The sequence below is a fragment of the Rhinolophus sinicus genome, linkage group LG12 (genome assembly GCF_036562045.2).
Source record: "Rhinolophus sinicus isolate RSC01 linkage group LG12, ASM3656204v1, whole genome shotgun sequence".
NCBI lineage: Eukaryota > Metazoa > Chordata > Mammalia > Chiroptera > Rhinolophidae > Rhinolophus > Rhinolophus sinicus.
This window is the reverse complement of record NC_133761.1, coordinates 703,487-720,923: the sequence shown is the minus strand read 5'-3', so window position 1 is coordinate 720,923 and position 17,437 is coordinate 703,487. Positions and strand designations below refer to the sequence as shown.

At 59.0% G+C, this 17,437-nt stretch overlaps 3 protein-coding genes across 6 annotated transcripts in view; 1 reads left to right on the top strand and 2 right to left on the bottom strand.

Annotated features, from left to right (window-relative positions):
* Positions 1 to 886: 886 nt before the first annotated feature.
* CCDC166 (coiled-coil domain containing 166) lies at positions 887 to 4,439 on the bottom strand. Its single transcript, XM_019712219.2, has 2 exons — positions 3,562 to 4,439; positions 887 to 3,469 (listed from the first exon to the last, which is right to left on the bottom strand). The coding sequence occupies exons 1-2, from the start codon at positions 3,997 to 3,999 to the stop codon at positions 2,774 to 2,776; spliced, it is 1,134 nt and encodes a 377-aa protein (XP_019567778.2). The 5' UTR covers positions 4,000 to 4,439; the 3' UTR covers positions 887 to 2,773.
* Positions 4,440 to 6,049: 1,610 nt separating this feature from the next.
* MAPK15 (mitogen-activated protein kinase 15) lies at positions 6,050 to 13,276 on the top strand. Of its 2 annotated transcripts, none has more exons than XM_019712213.2 (15): positions 6,050 to 6,298; positions 7,515 to 7,613; positions 7,816 to 7,845; positions 7,947 to 8,037; positions 8,593 to 8,723; positions 8,814 to 8,977; positions 9,189 to 9,328; positions 10,016 to 10,073; positions 10,503 to 10,574; positions 10,697 to 10,802; positions 10,904 to 11,105; positions 11,207 to 11,340; positions 11,429 to 11,557; positions 11,682 to 12,986; positions 13,177 to 13,276. In XM_019712213.2, exons 1-14 carry the CDS (start codon positions 6,050 to 6,052, stop codon positions 11,856 to 11,858), a joined length of 1,782 nt encoding a protein of 593 aa, XP_019567772.2. In that variant the 3' UTR covers positions 11,859 to 12,986; positions 13,177 to 13,276. The 2 variants fall into 2 exon arrangements, with proteins under 2 accessions (XP_019567772.2, XP_019567770.2); XM_019712211.2 differs by having other exon boundaries at positions 10,437 to 10,574.
* FAM83H (family with sequence similarity 83 member H) overlaps positions 13,135 to 17,437 on the bottom strand; it is a 14,899-nt gene continuing 10,596 nt past the window's right edge. For all 3 annotated transcript variants that reach the window (XM_019712229.2, XM_019712231.2, XM_074316516.1), the window contains exon 5: positions 13,135 to 17,390. In XM_019712229.2, coding sequence (XP_019567788.2) covers positions 14,606 to 17,390 — 2,785 coding nt within the window. In that variant the 3' untranslated portion in view covers positions 13,135 to 14,605. The remainder of the gene's footprint in view (positions 17,391 to 17,437) is intronic.

Sequence of the window (17,437 nt, the reverse complement as noted above, 5' to 3'; positions counted from 1 at the left end):
TTGGACATGCCTCTTTATTTCTCTTGGGTAAATGCCTAGGGGTTTAATTGCTGAGTTATAAATGCCTTGTTAACTTTATAGGAAATTGCCAAAAAGTTCTCCATACTGACTGTACCACTTTACACTCCTGCCACCATGTGTTAGGGTTCCTGTTGCTCCAAATCCTCGCCAGCACTTGGTGTTGTCACTCTTGTAAAACTTAATCCATTCTAGTGATGTGTGTCTGTGTTTGCATGCTGAATGGCGGTGCTGAGCACCTTGTCCCATGCATGTTGCCATTCTGTGTCATCTTTGTGACATGTCTTCACAGTTTGGCCCACTTTTAAATTGGGTGATTTGTCCTCACATTATTGACTTGTAAGAGTCTTTTCCATATTCTAGATGAAAGTCTCTTCCCACATACAGTCTTTGGGCTTTTCATTTTCTTAATGGTGGTTTTTGAAGATTTAAAATATTTTTTTTATTAAGTCCCATTTGCCAAGAAAGTTTGTGTTTTTGAATTCTATGTTTTTAAAAAGCTATTCTTGTTAGTGTGTAGAAATGCATTTTATTTTATATGATGACTTTGTGTCCTGCAACCTAGATAAATTCACTTATTCCAGTAGCTTTTTTCTAGATTCTTTAGAATTTTCTAAGTAGCTCATCAAAGAATTTTATTCCTTTCCAAGCAGATTTGAAAAAGCAGAACTAGAAATGAAAATTTAACAGATATTAAATCTCAATGTAAGGGTTTAATAAGTAAATTTAAAGCAATTGAAGGGAGAATTAATGATTGAAAGATATATTTGAACAAATTATTTAGAATTGAATGCTGACAGACAAAAAGTTTAGGCAATATTTGTAAGAAAAATAAAAAGGCCAAGGATTTCCAGAACTGATTAAAAAAAAAAAAAAAGACTAACCCACACAGCTAGTTACAAGAGATAAATACCAGCTAAGATAAATGAGAAAATGCCGATACCTAGGTGTATTATTACGAAACTGCAGAGAATTAACAATGCCAGGACACGAATACGAATAATGTCTGTTAAAAGCAGACAGATAAAAAATAACCTTTAAAAGAAGGGCTATCAGTTCACTTCTCGGGCTTTGTAAATAAATAACTCCATTGTTCTAGATAAAATACTGTCAATCTAAAAGTGTATAACCATGGACATATTTGTTTTCAGACAAAACTAAAAGTTGGCTACCTACAGTCTTTCATTAAAAGAAACTCAAAAGGATGTACTGTAGGCAAAAGGATATTGGGATGATCTAAGATTTAAGAAGGAGTAATGAGCAGAAAAAGAAAGTGTAAATATGGGAGTAAAGCTCATTAAGCATCCATTAGCTAAACAATAGTACTGGTGTACTACAGGGGCTTAAATTTTAATAAAACACATGATTCATTAGCATACAATTGTGAGGTGACATCAGAGTTAATTAAAGTGTTCTAAAGTGCCTTGTTAGACAACTAAGGAGGAAGATAAGGGTGTGAATAACTTTAGACTGATAAGTGGGTGAATGTATTAAAATGTTGAGAATAACCAATAAAAGAGCAGAAAAAAGTAATGGACAAAAGAGAAACAATAATTGATCTTAAAAACCCCCACAAATACAAGTATAGTACAAAATATTCTGTAGTAATATCTAAAATGAATATGTGAATGGATGATTCAAGTAAAATTCAAACACTCAAAAATTTAAAGAAACTCAGGTATGTTAAGAAACACACCTACAACATAAGGATACAAAAAATGTTGGACATTAAAATAGAAAAAGATACATTAGGTGGCTAAGAACCAAAAGAAAACTGCTATAGGCAAAGAATGTAAAGGTTCCCTACATAATTTAAAAGTTCAGATCACCAGACAGCAAACCAAAGTCATCACATCAAAACATACAAAGCAAAAATGGAAAGAAGCACAAAGAACTGACATTCATTCCATCATCAGAATGAGAGATGTTGCTAAATATTGATAGCTCGCATTCCCATTTGGATGCTGCCGCTGCTCACCAGTGCCCTGACCCACCTCACGCTGCCCGCTCCCCTGCCCGAGACCGCAGTACTTGAATGTAGGAGAATGTCCCTGTGCTCAGAAAGCTAGGGTTTAGAGGTGAAGGGGCATGAGGTCGGCGTCAGGAATCTAATCTGAAATGTTGGGGGGGGGGGGAGTGGAGGAGGGAATGCACAGACACACACACCAGAGGGGCAGAAAGCAAACTGCTGGTGAATCTGGATATGGGTCTTCCGTGGACTATTCTTGCAACTTCTCTCTAAATTGGAAGTCATATCAAAATAAAAAATGACTCCCTCCCCCAACAGGTTAAACATGAAACCTCCTGCGGCACTCCCAACCGCAGCCAGCACCACGCTGGCCCTTCTGGCTGCAACTCGCAGTTGCCAGGCTCCTTTCCTGCTCCCTGCTATCTGTCCATGCCAGCGATGTCTGTCTCTGCCATCACTGTCAGCCCTTGTGGGCAGGACGCTCATGTGGCTGACTTCCTCTGTCGGCGCACCGGAGATCTGCTGTGGCATGGAGGGATGCTGGATCCCGACGACACCCGGGGTGAAGGGCGCATCAAGCTACCCTGCAGCTTGAAAACTGAAAGCAGGAATGAGTGGCCCTTTGCGGGTGGGAAATACTGGAGCAACAAAACAGGCGGTGCCAGAGCGGCGTGGGAGGCCACACCTTTATTAACAATTGGCACTCACCAATTACACGTCCTGGGCACAAGTGTCCCCCACCCCTGGCCTCACTGGCCTTCCTCCTGGTAGGTTCGGGCTGTACTATCAGTGTTCACAGTCTTCTTTGACTGGTGGACAGGAAGGGCCTAATCCGGGGACAGACTTATCAGAGGGAGTGATGTTCTCTGAGGCCACACGCAACGAGGTCCGCGAAGAGACCCGGGAAGCAGGATGGGACGGGGTCAAGGACGGGACTCGAGAGCCCACACACGACGTGATCGATGACTGGGCCCTGGAGACCGCACGCGAAGAGACCTGAGACCGGTTCCCGGAGGTTGTGCGCGACCGGCCTTTCGGGGAGGCAAAAGACCCGGGTCGCGAGGCGGGCGGCGGCCGTTGCCACAGCGCCGGGCCCCCGGTGCCCCGGCGCAGCCAAGCATGCACACGCGCCAGGTCCCACGTGTCCTCGTGCTCGCGCCACAGCTGCTCACGCTGCTCCAGCAGCTGTCGCCGCGTGTTACGCAGCAGCTGGGCCCGGTGGAGGAGCCGCAGCAGCTCCTGCCGCAGGCGTCCGTTGTCCGCCTTGATGGCCTGCGTGTGCGCGATGAGCGCGCGCGCCGCCTCCCGCTCCGCGCGCCGAGCCAGGGACTGTACGCGCTGGCGCGCCTCGCGCTCAAAGGCCGCCTTGTCCTCCAGGAAGCGCCGCTTCACGCGGTGGAGCAGCTGCGTGTGCTCCACGCGCATGTGCAGAAGCTCGCGCTCCAGCGTCCGGATCCGGGCCAGCTGCTCCAGCTGCAGTTCCTGCGGTGCTGTGCAGGTCAGTGCCTGAGTGCGGCGCGCACCCAGCCCGCCCGGCCCCCGCCTGGCTTTCCCGTGGGCCTGCGCGTACTGACCTTATAGGGCTGCAGCTCTTGCACCTGCTGTGCCATCTGCGCTGCGCGCGCCTCCATCTCCAGCAGCTGTGCCCGCACCCCTTCTTCGCGCCCGTGATAGAGAGAAGCTAGCTCTGTTCGCTGCCAGTGGACCTGCGTCAGGTCCACGCGGTTCTGCTCGTCCAGCCGGACGATAGCGTGGGCGCAGCGCTGCGCACGGGCGCTCATATAACTGGCGTAGAGCCGGTTCTCCTCACGCAGGCGCAGCGCCTCGTCGTCCAGGAAGGCGTTCTCCTGCAGCACCTGGTCGACGTGCTCCTGGCAGGCGTCCAGCTGCTCCGACAGCAGCTTGTACTCGCGCTGCAGGTACTGCGCGCGCTCGGACAGCGGCGGTGCGGCGCCCTCTGCCCCTGCGCCCGGGTGGCGCCCCGCGCTCTGGCCTCTCTTCCTGGGAGCCATGGGTCCTGGCCTGGGGCATGGGGACGCGTGAAGGCACCACACCCAGCCCGCTGCTCCAGCTTAGCCTTCCCCTCCCCCACCCCGAATATTCTAGTGGGGTGGGATGCGTCTCAGCATCACGAGATTGGGGGAGGCAGAATCAGGGGTATGGCGTTACTCAGGGGTCAGGGCACCGTGGCAAACCTTTACTGTGAGCTCCTCAGGGACCTAGGCCGTCCATTGGGGTGCGCCCACTTTGAGTAATGTTCGCGTTCAGCCTGTACAGTCTCCATGGAGACAGAACTTAGTCGCCCTTCCCCACTATCAGCCCGTTGCTTGGACAACGGCCCAACTTTCTCCCCTCCATTGCCCCCAAGTCGGTGCCTGACATCCTGTGTGCGCCCTGCACAGGCCTGGCGGAGCCAGGCAGGGCTTCGGCTTTTGGAGGACCACACTGGACTTGCTTCGGAATCTAACAGACTCAGCAGCAGCTCAAGTGACCTCCACTTTCCGTGTGCCAGACTTGGGCCCTTCGCTGTATGTCCATCAATGGGCTCTTACCCCGTGGCCCCCAGGTGATGAGAGGCTTGGCCAAATTCCTAGCCTTCAGCCTTGAGCAAGCTACTACCCCCCCCCCCCCAACACACGTGAAACCTGTCTTGTCAGGACAGAGCTTCCCCACACCTTTTCATCTCTCGCGGAATTCTAGTTTTCCTAGGAGCACTTCGTGATTCCTTTTGCTCCTCTGAGGCCTCCATGGGAGTTCAAGTTATTGGGAAAACATCGACTCCATTCAGATGCCATCCATTGTCCAGTGTTTCTCTCTGGGATTTCCTCATCCCACCGACCTGCGGTTGGCTCCTTCCCAGCTGGCCAGAGGCTGGAGGGGAAGGGATGCACCAGGGATTCAGCTGTTGCTCTTTCTGCTGTTAAGGTTGTGGAGACTTTGTCTTGAGCTCCTCCTTTAATTCACTCTCGGCCAGCCAGTGGGCGGTGCTTCCCTAGCCTGGAGGAGCTGGCTGGCTATTAGAGTCCAGACAGCCTTCACATGCAACTGAAATCTACACCTATTTTGGTGCTGTCATCGTATAGTTGAGTTCCTGTCCATGTCTGTCCATTTGCTTCCATATGGGCAGATTCAAGGATTGTTGGCTTGTAGCTTTGTGAGCATGGTTTAGAAAACCACGCTGGTAGGAAGGTGTCGACTGAAAAATAATATCGACTAGGTATTTTGTCACCAAAAAGGATTCAGGAATAATTCGGGAATAAGCAAAGGGCTGCAACCCAGCTCATGCAGACACAGCAAGCCACATGCACATTCTGGCCTGCTTGCCAACATGGAGGGCTATTTAAGGAAGTTAGAACCATAGAGCTTTATTATAAACAGTTCTTCTTGCAGGGTTCTCCGGTGAGCTTCCCTAAGCCCTAGCTCCTCCCATAGACCCTCCCCCTGATTATATCACTTAAAGTTCCAGTTAGTCTTTATCAGAGGCGTGTGTTGAAAACTATCTTAGCAGGTTGATTTCAGCACAGTGGTAATTCACTCCTATGGCTGGATATGCTCTAGTTATGTACACCTGCACGGAAGGTGTGGCAAAACCTCTTAAAATTAGGAACACAATTGAGGCATTTCCCTCCTTGTTAAAAAAAAAAAAAGTATTTTATAATATGAATAACATGACATAAACTTCAAGACAATACAGACTCTCTGTTTTAACATTAAAATATTAAAGAAATGTTGCTCATAAACTCCTAAAACGCCGTAAATGATACGGGCTTTTACCATGATATTGGTGCCCGGACTGTTTTAGGAGTGGAGGGGCTGCCTGCGAGTGACTATCAGCACCACCTTCCCAGAGCCCGGAAGAAGTAAGGCAGAAGGTGGAAAGAGGGTCCCAAGCCTGGGCACCGCACGTGCAAAGGCCTGGAGGTGGCAGTCAGGGTTCAGGAGGCAGGAGAAAGCTCCTTGGGGCTAAGGTGGGGTGGAGGGAGGAGAAAGTACCTTTCCGGGGGTCAGGAGGTTTGGCTGCGGCAACTCAGAGCTTAGAAGGGTTCAGGTGCGGCGCCAAGGATGCGGGACTGCGAAGACGGCTTCCCCCGCGGCCCGGGATTGAGCAGGACTTGGGCTGCAAGCCCCGCCCCACCCTGGCGCAGGCGCCAAGGAGGCGCAGTGGCTGGTTCCCAAGGCAACCGGTTTCAACAGTTCCAGCCCAGCTGGAGTCTGCGGGCCTCACCGCGCCTACCCACCGGCATGTGCGCCGCCGAGGTGGACCATCACGTAGCCCAGCGATACTTGATCAAGCGGCGGCTCGGGAAGGGGGTGAGCCCGGGGAAGCGCCCGGGCGACCGTGGGACCAGGCCACCTGCAGGGCGTGGGCAGGGCCAGTGGGGGGGGGGTCTGTTCCCTCTGACTCTACGGGGTCTCCTGGCTCGCCTCTTGCCTCCCCCACGGACTGGAGGTGTGCCCTTAGGCAAGCCACCGAGCCCTAACAGTGCCTACTCCCAGCAAACTTGTCAGGTACCTGGCTCTGGGAAGCAGGTTACAACCAAGGCCCCCAGCGGTCTCAGGCGCAGTGATCCTAGAGTGGCACCCAGCCTCCTTCCCCACCCACTATCCCTAGCTCCCAGGCTTTGTCTCCAGGTGCCCACAGGAGGCTCTGACAGGCTGGGCCCACTTGCTCCAGTCGCTGAAGGGGTAGGGCAGGTTTGGGAAGGGCCTGAGGTGGTAAATGGGGTGGGCATGGCGTGGGGGCCAGAAGAGGGTGTGAGCCCATGTGATTTGTTACTATGAGTGAGCATGTGGAATTGTGTATGAGTGTGTATGTGAAAGAGTGTGATGGGGAAGAGCAGACAGCGGTTCAGACAGTGCACAAAGCAAGTTCAAAGGCCCTGACACCAGAATCTGTTTGGCTGTTTGGGAAACAGCAGAGTTGCTGAGACTGGATATAAGTGACTGGGGGAGGGGCCGATCACATGGGGCTTTGGGGAACTGAGAGGACTTTGGCGTCTACTGTGACACAGGGAGTGGTAGCCACCATTGGTGCCATTTTACAAGGCTCACCCTGCCCACTGTGTTGAGGATGGGGATGGGGGGAGGTGAGCAAGGGAGATTCGTCAAGAGGTTGATCTACACTAATCAGACTAGAGATGGTGGCTCAGACCCAGCTGGGAGCAGCAGAGACGATAGAGATGGTTGGATTCTGATGAATTCTGAAGGTAGAGCCAACAGAGTTTGCTGACAGGCTGGATGGAGTGTGAGAGAGATCAGGGTGCCTGGAGAAGAGTCAGCCTTCAGTTCTTGCCCCAGACCCCAACCTACCCGGCCTCCCTCCGCCCTTGCTGCCCATCGCCCTCCTCCAAAATATGCTGGCATCCTGGCAGCCTGCAGCAGCAGGGGCCTTGCCCAGAGTCACAGCCCTCACCACACCCCTGCCCCGCGCAACAGCCAGAATCCGAAGGAGGAGCCTGTCTGCAGGGCAGTCTGGGGGGTGGGCTGGCAGGCTGGCGCGCAGAAGGCTGACAGCCCTCCTCCCCAGGCCTATGGCATTGTGTGGAAGGCAGTGGATCGGAGGACCGGGCAGGTTGTGGCCATCAAGAAAATCTTTGACGCCTTTAGGGATAAGACGGATGCACAGGTGAGGGACAAAATGCGGGAAAGGACGGGGGGCAGGCTGTGGGCTCACCCCCATTGTCTTGTTGCCTGGAAGCCCCATCACAGTGGGTTTCTGACATGGCTCAGTCCAGTGGGTGTGTGACTGACGACCATGAACCCCTTTGGGTTCTTTCATGATGGCTCCTGCTGGTTCCACACACACTCATGTTTCTGTCTCATTCCAGAGAACATTCCGGGAAATCATGCTGCTCCAGGTGAGTGGCCAAGGCCATCTGCTTGCTTCCCCAGTCTCCCCCGACAAGGACAGAAGCCCAGCCCCTCAATCCCAGAGCCCAGCCCCTGGTTCTCTCTGCAGGAATTTGGGGACCATCCCAACATCATCCGGCTCCTGGACGTGATTCGGGCGGAGAATGACAGGGACATTTACCTGGTGTTCGAGTCTATGGGTGAGTGAGGCCTCATCAGCCCCCAGCCCCACCTCTGTCCTGGCCTGAGACCCCCTTCTCCCCACCCCAGTGGCCTGGTTCCCTCTGTATGTCCCTTTGCAGCTCAGCTGCCTGCAGTGGCCAGCGTCCTCACCTTGGGTAGCATCCCTGTGCCCGAGGGCAAACAGCTGGCAAGTGTTAGCCCTTGGCTGACCCTGGTGGTAACCACCTTGCCTCCATTTCCACGAGGCCCCTGCTTTGTCCACTGTTTGCAGCTGCCTTTCTCTTTCTCATTTTAAAAAACAAAGGCATGGAATAAAGTATTAAAAATGTTCCACAAACTTCTTGCTGTACTACCACAGGCAGTGAGCAGGCCTGAGACGCCTGCGGAGACCACTGGGCAGTGTGCATATCCAGGACACAGCCCTGAGGGTGGCCAGAGGGACCTGGGGACTGCAGCTAGTGGGTGGGCTGAGATACCCCAATGAGGCTTCAGAGTGGGGGCCCGCCTGCTCTCCCAGGCGCCCAGGCTGACAGCCTCGCCCCAGGCCTCCTTACTGACTTGCACGCCCCCAGACACTGACCTGCACGCCATCATCTGCAAGGGCAGACTGCTGAGGGACATTCACAAGCGCTACATCTTCTACCAGCTGCTGCGGGCCACCAAGTTTATCCATTCAGGACGCGTCATCCACCGGGATCAGAAGGTGCCAGCCACGCTCCTTCCACTCTCTGCACCCACCTCAGCGTCCTCAAGCCCCAGCCCATCAGTCCTCAGCTCACTTCCTCTCCCCCAGCCGTCCAACGTCCTCCTGGATGCCAGCTGCCTGGTGAAGCTCTGTGACTTTGGCCTGGCCCGCTCTCTCAGCGACCTCCCTGAGGGGCCTGAGGGCCAGGCCCTGACGGAATACGTGGCCACACGCTGGTACCGGGCTCCGGAGGTGCTGCTGTCCTCGAGCTGGTAACAGTGACTCCACCCCGTCCCGCCCTCCTCATGCAGGTGCCCCGCCACATGCCCTCTTGCCCAGCCAGGGCGCCCAGGTCTTCCTGTGCCCCCACATGTGTCCTCATCCACCCTTTCCCAGAGCCCTAGATTCCACGCCCTTAAATGTCCCTCTCTGCCCCACTTCTGCCTGTGGGGCCCCCGACGCCTCTACCCTTTCCTGCCCCAGGTACACCCCTGGGGTGGACATGTGGAGCCTGGGCTGCATCCTGGGGGAGATGCTACGGGGGAGGCCCCTGTTCCCCGGGACATCCACACTCCACCAGCTGGAGCTGATCCTCAACACCATCCCACCACCGTCTGAGGAGGGTGAGTGTGCGCGGGCGTCACTCCACGGGGCAGGAGCACGAGGCCGTGGGGAGACAGCGCCTGACCAGCCAGGACTGGGAGGAGGGATCCGGAGGGTCCGGAAGCCTCAGGAGGCTGGGAAGGCCAGGCCTGCATGTGCTGGGCCCAGGGAGGAGCTGGACAGTCTGCAAGGAAGGAGGACCTGGCCACGGGGTGCCCACGAAGGACAAGAGCACTAACCCTCTGAGTGGTGGCGGGGGCAGGACCCACCCTGTGCTGCCACTGGGCAGGGGAGGGTGGGGGAAGAGGTGGAGGAAGGCAGCAGTGGGGGCATGGCCGACGGGTCCTCCCTCTTTCCTGAAGGAGACGGGTGGGGCAGGAAAGACGCCAGACAGGATGGGCAGAGTCCAGTTCTCTCCCCGGCTCTCTGCTTTCCTGGGTGGAGAAGGCAAAGGGCTCTTCTATGGAGGCGTGTGTGCAGGTGTGAGCATGGCCACGTGTTGAGGGTGTAGAGGTGTGCAAGGGCAGGCACATGTGTGGGTGCTCACGTCCAGATAGTTGGGGCTCAGGCCCTACCAGACAGCCCCACTCCTGGGAGGAGAAAGTCACTCCAGGGGACCAGAAGGGTTGGCTGGCTCCAGACCTCCCTGAACTGCCCACCAGAAAAGGGGCTCCTGATCACACCACTTTCTGTCCCCCACCCCGCAGACCTCCTGGCTGTCGGCTCAGGCTACGGTGCCTGGATTCTGCACCACCTGGGGTCCCGGTGAGTGCAGGTGCTTTGGAGTGGGGCCTCTTGCTGGCCAGTGTGTGCCAGCCCAGACCCCTGCCTGCTCTCCTGAGAGCAGTCCCAAAGTCAGCAGCTGTTGGTCACAATGCTAAGGAGTCCCCAGTGGGCCCAGCTCAGCCTGGGGTGAAACCTCAGGGGTTGCTTTGGGCAGCTGGCAGGGAGTGGCCGGAGGGCACCAGGAGGCAAGGCAGGGGTCACGAGACTTTGCCAGGCTGCGTGACAGTTGTGTATGGGTTGAGACAGTTAAGTGGGTCAGGGCACAGGGCTGAGCCTAGGCCACAGATGTGGATGTGGGGAAGGGCCCCGACCTGGAGGCAGGATGATCCCGGGCCCCCGCAGGCCACGGCAGACGCTGGACGCCCTCCTGCCTGCCACCACGCCTCCGGAGGCCCTGGATCTCCTCAGGCGACTCCTGGTGTTTGCCCCGGACAAGCGGCTCAGCGCAGCTCAGGCACTGCAGCACCCCTACGTGCAGAGGTAGGGAGGAGGCAGGCACGCCGGGGTTGGGGCTGGGTGCCCGCCTGGGCTCCTGCGGAGAGGGCCGCCTGACTGCAGCCCGGGCCTCCCTTGTCCCGTACTTGCCTTGCCGGCCCCCGCAGGTTCCACTGCCCAGCCCGTGAGTGGACACTGGAGGCGGCTGTGCGGCTGCCGGTGCACGAAGGAGTCCAGCTCACGGCCCCCGAGTATCGCAACCGCCTCTATCAGGTGCTAGGGAACGGCCCCTCGAGGCCACTGCCCTCCTCAGTGACCCCCAGTACCCTGCACGCCCACGCCGCGCACCTCTGAGCGCCCCTCCCCTCTCACAGATGATCCTGGAGCGCAAGGGAAACTGCCGCATCCCGAGAGAGAAGTGCCTGGGAGGCGCCCCACTGGGGGCAGAGCCCAGCGCCCCCCTGCCCCAGGCGCACCCACTCAAACCCAGAGCCGCCCCCCAGCTGCCCTCGGGCCGGACTGCACGGGACCCTGGACACAGGCCTCAGAATAGCCCCGGTCACGAACCTGCGCGTGGTGTGTGATCGCTGAGCAGGGCCAGGGCCCCTTCTGTGTGGGACCACCAACCGCCCCTGGCTCAGGGCTCCTAACCCCGGTCTGATCTTCCCACCTCACAGACACCCCCGACGGAGCGAAGGACGTTCCCAGGCAGAATTCGGCACCCCTGCTCCAGCCTCCGCCCCCAAGAGGACCAGAGAGAGGGGAAAGGGTACCTGGGGCGACGGCGGAGTGCCCCTCAGCACCCTCATGGGTAGGTCGTGTAAGGGTAGTCACAGGAAGATCCCTCCGTTGTGCCTTTCCGAGGGCCGGCAGTGACTCTGCGACGCGCCCCTTCCCAGGTGAAGTCCAGCGTGCTGGGGGTGGCGCCCTCCCTGACCTCGCAGGCCGCCGCCCAGGTGGCCATCCAGGCCCTGATCCGGAAGGACCGGGCCCCCAGCCGTGGGGTGAGGGCGGCCGGTGTGCCACAGGTGAGCGCACCCCCTTCCAGCCCTCTGCTCCCTTCGCTCCTGCCTCGGGTTCGCTCCCGCCAGGCCCTCCCTCCGCACCTCTCCTGGGTCCCGTCCCCTCACGAGGAACAATGGCTGCGTGCAGGTGCCTGTCCCGCGTTCCCGGGAGGTCCGGCCAGGCCGGAGGATGTTCAGCGCCTCTGCCTCACAGGGGGCCCAGGGGGCCGCTAGAGCTGCGCTCGGGGGCTACTCGCAAGCCTACGGTACCGTCTGCCACTCGGCGCTGGGCCGCCTGCCTCTCCTCTCTGGACCCCGCGCATGAGCCGTGCTAGTCGCTTCCCACCCCACTCCGCTCCGCGGGGTACCTGTGCGAGCAGCTCAGCCGTGTCCCACCCCCGCCCCGATTGGCCCCCCAAGTGCCCAGTGCTCTCCACTGCCGCTTTACGTGGCCCCATTCCAGTCCCAGGAAGCTTGTCTGGTCATCTGTAGGGGAGATGAGCTTCCCACCCAATCACTTCTTCCAATAAAGTCTCCTCCATCCCCAGCCTGCCTGCCTTTCATCCTCAGTGGGGGCACTGTGGCCACACCACCCCCTTCCGAGGACCCCATCCCATGTCTAGGACAATGTCTGCCCAGGGAACCTCGGGGCCTGCCTGGTGCTGGAGCAAAGCACAGCCCAACTTGGGCTGGTCGCAGGGGCCAGGTTGTCCCCAGGGTGGAGCCACGGACTTGTGACCCTGAGCCAGAGAGGGAAAGGGGACGGGATGACAAGGCAGTGCCCCAGGGTACATCCCCAGCCTGTGTCCCACCAACACAATGACTGGCACCTGGTTTGTCCTGGTGGGGGGCACCCTGGGATGTCTTGTGGGGCTCAAGGCTAACTGCTCTGGTCACCACCAGGCAAAGGGCCTAGTGTGAGTCTAGTCCAGGGGTCTGGGGGGGCCAAGGAGACCCAATGGGCCCAGTGGGCATGGAGCTGTGTGCTTACTGTCCCAGGGGTACCTGTACCGCACCTGAGCCTGGGCCAGAACACAAGGTATTTACAGGTTAAGGGGGTGGTTGTGCTGCCAGGGGTAGGGTGCTCAGCTCTCCTGGAAAGGCCGATGTCAGTAGGGGGAACAGGCGGGGAGGGTGAAGCATGGGCAGAGGGGGGCCCAGACCCAGCAGGGCTTGGGACGAGGCAGTGGAAAGAAGGGGGCCAGGGACGAGGGCCTCGTTCTGCGTGAAGATGAGCCAGTCATGAGGCAGGGCAGTTTGTGTGGTTTCTGGAGCCTGAGGCACAGCACCTAGGTGATGGACAAGGGAGACAGAAGAGAAGGGATGGACACCACCACCCGGAAAGCAGCAGGGTGGTCCAGCCCTGCCCCTGCAATGGGAGGCCCTGACAACTGGGGAGTGGCTGCCTGGCACCCAGGGGCAGACGAGGACTCAGGGCGATGGGAGCTGCCAGGTGAGGCTGGGAAGTGGCTGCTGGGCTTGGGGGCGAGGGCCCCCAGGGGCGTGCCCGTGGGGTGTGCCTACATAGCGGGCTAAGCGGCCATGAGGAGAGAGCGGCTGCGTTTGGCTGTGAAGTGGGGCTGTTATTCAAGGACGTGGGATATTTCATGCTCGTGTTTTATTGTTCACACCAAAATGTGCAGAACTGCATTTGAGGAGCTGTCTTACTTAGTGCATGGGGGACACAGACAGGAGGCTCCAAGGGCCCAACCGCTGGCCTCTGGTGGCCAGACTGCCACACTCCCGCATGGGATCCCCGCAAGGCCCAGGACTGGACCCACCTCCAAGCAGCACCAGGACATGTGGAAATGCACTTGTCAGCAAGCACCGGCCAGGCAATGCTCCTGGCCACCTGGACCCCCACGACCTTTCTCACCAGCACCCGCCCGGGGGGTGGGGGCTTTGGTGACCAGACAGTGCCCCCGAGTCGGAACTGCTGCCTTCACTCAGTGCTCTTGTTTCTTAAATCCTTTCCTACGCTGAGCAATTGGGATTTCTTATACTTAAAAATAACTAAAAACTATTTGAAAAGATATTGTAGAAATGCTAATTTCACAGCATTAGCACCTATGGGGTGAAGGGGGCTTTTAAAGCATTTGGTGCCGAAGTGTGTCATTCTGAATCAAAGTTACCCTCCAGAGGTGAGAAAGATACAAGGAAGGTAAGTGGGGAACCTTGGCTAGAGCTGTGGGTTGGCAACAGAAGAAAGGACGTAGGACAGGTGGGGCTGAGCACCTGCAGGGCAAGGACCGCGCGCAGGACCCCTGGGCCAGTGCGCTGGGCTCAGGAGCCACCACCTGCCCTCACCTGTTCCAGGGACAAGCATTCCACATGCAGCTGCTCTGCAGCTGTGAAGGTGCGTCAGGGCGTGTGGGGACCCTTCATGAGGTTGGTGCCACACATTCACCACCACTGCAGCCTGGTGCCCCCACTCCTCTCCAGGACTCTTGCTGGAAAGGCAGTCCCTCTGGGGTCCTCTGCCCTCCCCACAGTGAAAAGATGGGCCTCCAAGAAAGGTGGCAGGAGGCAGGAGATGGGCAGGGCAGGAAGTGAGCACCCAGCAACCTGAAGTGGAGATGGAGACAGAGGGCCCTGAGGAGGTGGGAGACCGAGACAGGGTGGGGCAGCGAGGAGACAGCAGAGAGGCAGTGTAGCGAGGAAGCCTGAGCAGAGGGGAGCCCTGAGACAATGGGGGGCCTGAGGCACAGAGATGGGCCCCTGGAAAATGGGGGCTGAGGCACAGAGACAGACCCCCTGGAAGATGGGGGCTGAGGCACAGAGATGGGCCCCTGACCTGAATGAAGCCCAAGGAGATGGTGGAGGCACATGTTTAAGGGAAGATGGGGGCCCAGAGACTGAGTTGAACTGGGAGTTGGGGGAGCAAGGCATGGGGCAGCGAGGGGCTCCAGCCACAAGCAGACAGGCTAGGGGCAAGTGGCAGAGCCCCAAGTGGAGCTGAGCTCCGGCTGTGCCCAGCCGGGCTCCATACTGCTGTGGCGTGACGACCAAGTGCTCTGCCTGGCAGGTGGCAGTGACGGGGGCGCCCCGGCCTGGGCTGGTGGGCCAGGAGGCTCACTTCTTACTTTTGAATGTACCCAGGATCTTGGGCATGAACTTCCCCACCTTGCTGTCCCTGGTGTCCTCTTCTGCTGGACCCTCCCCGCCCCCGGGGCCGCCAGCCTCCTCCTTTTTGCAGAAGACCTCGAAGCGGCTGTAGACGCGCTTCTCCTTGCGCATGCTCTCCATGCGGCGCAGCAGCCGGTCTCGCTCCTCCGCGCTGGCTGGCAGGGTGCTGCTCAGCCGGCCTTGTGTCCCCAGACTGTCCGAGCGGAAGATGGCTGAGCATTTGTCCTTGTCGGACATATCAGGGGCCAGGCCGCCAGCAGCCGGTGGGCGGCCTAGCTCAGGGCTGCTATGGCCTGGGGTCAGGGCAGGGGCTCCACGGTGCTTCTGGCCGTGGGCACTGATCTGCTCCAGAATGGCTTTCGTGTCATCTCGCAGGTTGCTGCTGTACAAGGCATTGGCTGTGGCCGAGGCTGTGCGTGCCCGCGGGCCCCGTTCGTCTCCTGTGGCAGCTTCCGTGCTGTCACCCCGGCTTAGCGACGGCCGCTGCCGAGGGCTTTCGGGCTGCCCGTTCTCCTGCGGCGCTGGGAAGCCGCCCTCATCCTCGTTGCGCCGCTCACCCTTGGGGCTCAGCAGCTGCAGGAGGCGCAGGGAGCCCTTACGCAGGACCTCCATGGCACCGCCAGCCGCCTCCTCCGTGGGACTAGTCTTCGAAGACTCTCCAGAAAAGGCAAGGGTGAGGCTACCCCTGCGCTCCGGAATGGGGGGCACCGGACTGCCCCTGCGCTCTGGCACGGGGGGCACCGGACTGCCCCTGCGCTCGGGGTAGGCGGAGGTGGGGCTCCCCTTCTGCTCAGTAAATCCTGCAGTTGGGCTGCCTCGGGGAGCGGGAAACCCAGGCGTGGGGCTACCCTTCCGCTCGGGGTAGGCCGCAGTGGGGCTCCCTTTTGGCTCCGAGTGGGGTGCCTCCACTGGAGGGCTGTTCCGCCCTTGCGGGGAGGTGGAGCGGCCCTGGGCCGAGAGGAAACGGGAGGGCAGCCTGTCTGTGGCGCCGCTCCGGCCCAGCGTGTCAAGCAGCTGGGTGGCGGTAAGTGTGGCAGCTCCTGGCTGCCTCTCAGCCTCTTGGTGTAGCCGCTGTGCGAAGGAGTCGCGCAGGTCGAGCAGGCAGCTCTCCAGGCTGCGGCGCTCGCTCCCCGTGCCGCCTGGGGTTGCCACCTCCTCCTGCCTGGCCTGAGACACGACAGCCTTGCTGTGGCTGGCAACGGTGACTGCAGGCCCCATCGCGCCAGAATCACGAGCTGGGCCCTTATACTTCTCCAGGAGCTCGGCCACCTTGGTGGAGGCGGCAGAGCGCACGGCCTCGCCGCTGGGGCTCAGCGTCTCGCTGACCCCCTGCTCCTTGTGTAGCAAATGCACCTTCTCGGTGGTGGCCGCCGTGGCGCTGCCCATGCCCTCCGCCTGCGACGCGAAGATGAGAGAGGAGCGCAGCCGAGAGCTGCGCTGGATCAGCGGGTTCAGGCGCGAGCGGAAAGAGTCCTGCTTGGTCAGGCCTGCCTCCTCCAAGCCCTCGCGCTCTAGGCCATCACCACCACCGCTGCTAGAGCCGGGCGCCGGACCCTTGGCCGGGAAGGATGCAGGCACGCGGAAGGCCGAAGGGAGAAGGTCCCCGCCGGGCCCCCGAGTCCCGGCAAGTAGCACATCGTCTTCACAGGCCTCGGTCTCCATGGGCAGGCCCTCATCGCAGGCATCTTCACCATGGCAACCGCTCAGGTAGGAGGCTAGGCGCCAGTGCCGCAGCCCTGCCCGCCCCTCGGGCCCAGCCCTGCGCTCTGGCTCCGCCTCAGGCCCGGTTTCAGGGCCTAGCCTCGCTGCCGCCTGGCATGAGAAACGCTGGCCCAAGTTGGGGCGTAGGGTCCCAGCAGGTTCTAGGCCGCGGGGTCCAGGTCCGAAGGCAGGGTCCGAGCCCTGGCGTACTTCACGTGATGAGCTGGATGACACATAGTCCAGCCTCTGGTGTCCATCCAGGCCTAGCTCGGGGAAGCGTGGCCCAGCACCAAAGGAGAAGTCGTCGGGGTCAGCAAACCCAGGACGGCCAGCGCGCAGCTTCTCAAACAGGCCCTGTGGGCGCGCTGGTGCAAGCTGTGGGTCCCAGTGGTAATTCTGCTGGTAGAGCTGGTCCCGGTGGAAGTGGCTGGTCTGGAAGCGGAAGTCATCACCGTGGCTGAGGAATGTCTGCCGTGACACCTGCCGCGCAGCCGCGAAGTTTTCCACAGCGCCAGTGCCATCGGCAGCTGCGTAGCTGTGCCGCTTGAAGGCGTCCATCTCCAGGTGCCGTGCCTGGAAGAAGCCCCGCTGGCCAGTGAGCTCCCCACCTGGACCAGCCTCAGCGTCCAGCCGTCTTGACAGTGGCCGCAGCCCCGGGTGTGGCTCCAGGGCACCCCCAGGCATCCGTAGTGGCTCCTCCCGCCGGAAGGCTGACAGGAAGTGGCGGTCAGGGTCCAGGAAGGAGGGGAAGCCCAGGCCCTCGTCCCGAAGCGGTGGGAACAGGAAGTGCGCTCTTTTAGAGAAGGGGAAAGGGGCCGGCGCCCCAGGCACCTGGCCGCCTATGAGGGGCCCGGCACCCTGGTATGGAGCCAGGGCATAAGCATCCATGCGTGCCAGCACCCCAGCCGAGGGCACCAGCGGCTCTGACTGTGCAAAGAGGATGCGGAACTCCTCATCGAAGCTGGAGACCAGCTCGCCCTGGAACACGTGCGCCAGGCTGCGGTGGATCTTCTCGAAGGACCACATGAAGCTGGGGGAAGAAGGGGGGCAGAGTCAGGGAGGGGGTGGGACTGAGCA

Excerpts from the sequence above, each read along its gene's own strand:
- MAPK15 (XM_019712211.2), top strand. The coding sequence starts at position 6,050 with ATGCGGGACTGCGAAGACGGCTTCCCCCGCGGCCCGGGATTGAGCAGG. Across the intron at positions 7,846-7,946 it reads GGGAAATCATGCTGCTCCAG|GAATTTGGGGACCATCCCAA; the intron begins GTGAGTGGCCAA and ends TTCTCTCTGCAG. Across the intron at positions 8,724-8,813 it reads TCATCCACCGGGATCAGAAG|CCGTCCAACGTCCTCCTGGA; the intron begins GTGCCAGCCACG and ends CCTCTCCCCCAG.
- CCDC166 (XM_019712219.2), bottom strand. The coding sequence starts at position 3,999 with ATGGCTCCCAGGAAGAGAGGCCAGAGCGCGGGGCGCCACCCGGGCGCA. Across the intron at positions 3,470-3,561 it reads AAGAGCTGCAGCCCTATAAG|GAACTGCAGCTGGAGCAGCT; the intron begins GTCAGTACGCGC and ends ACAGCACCGCAG.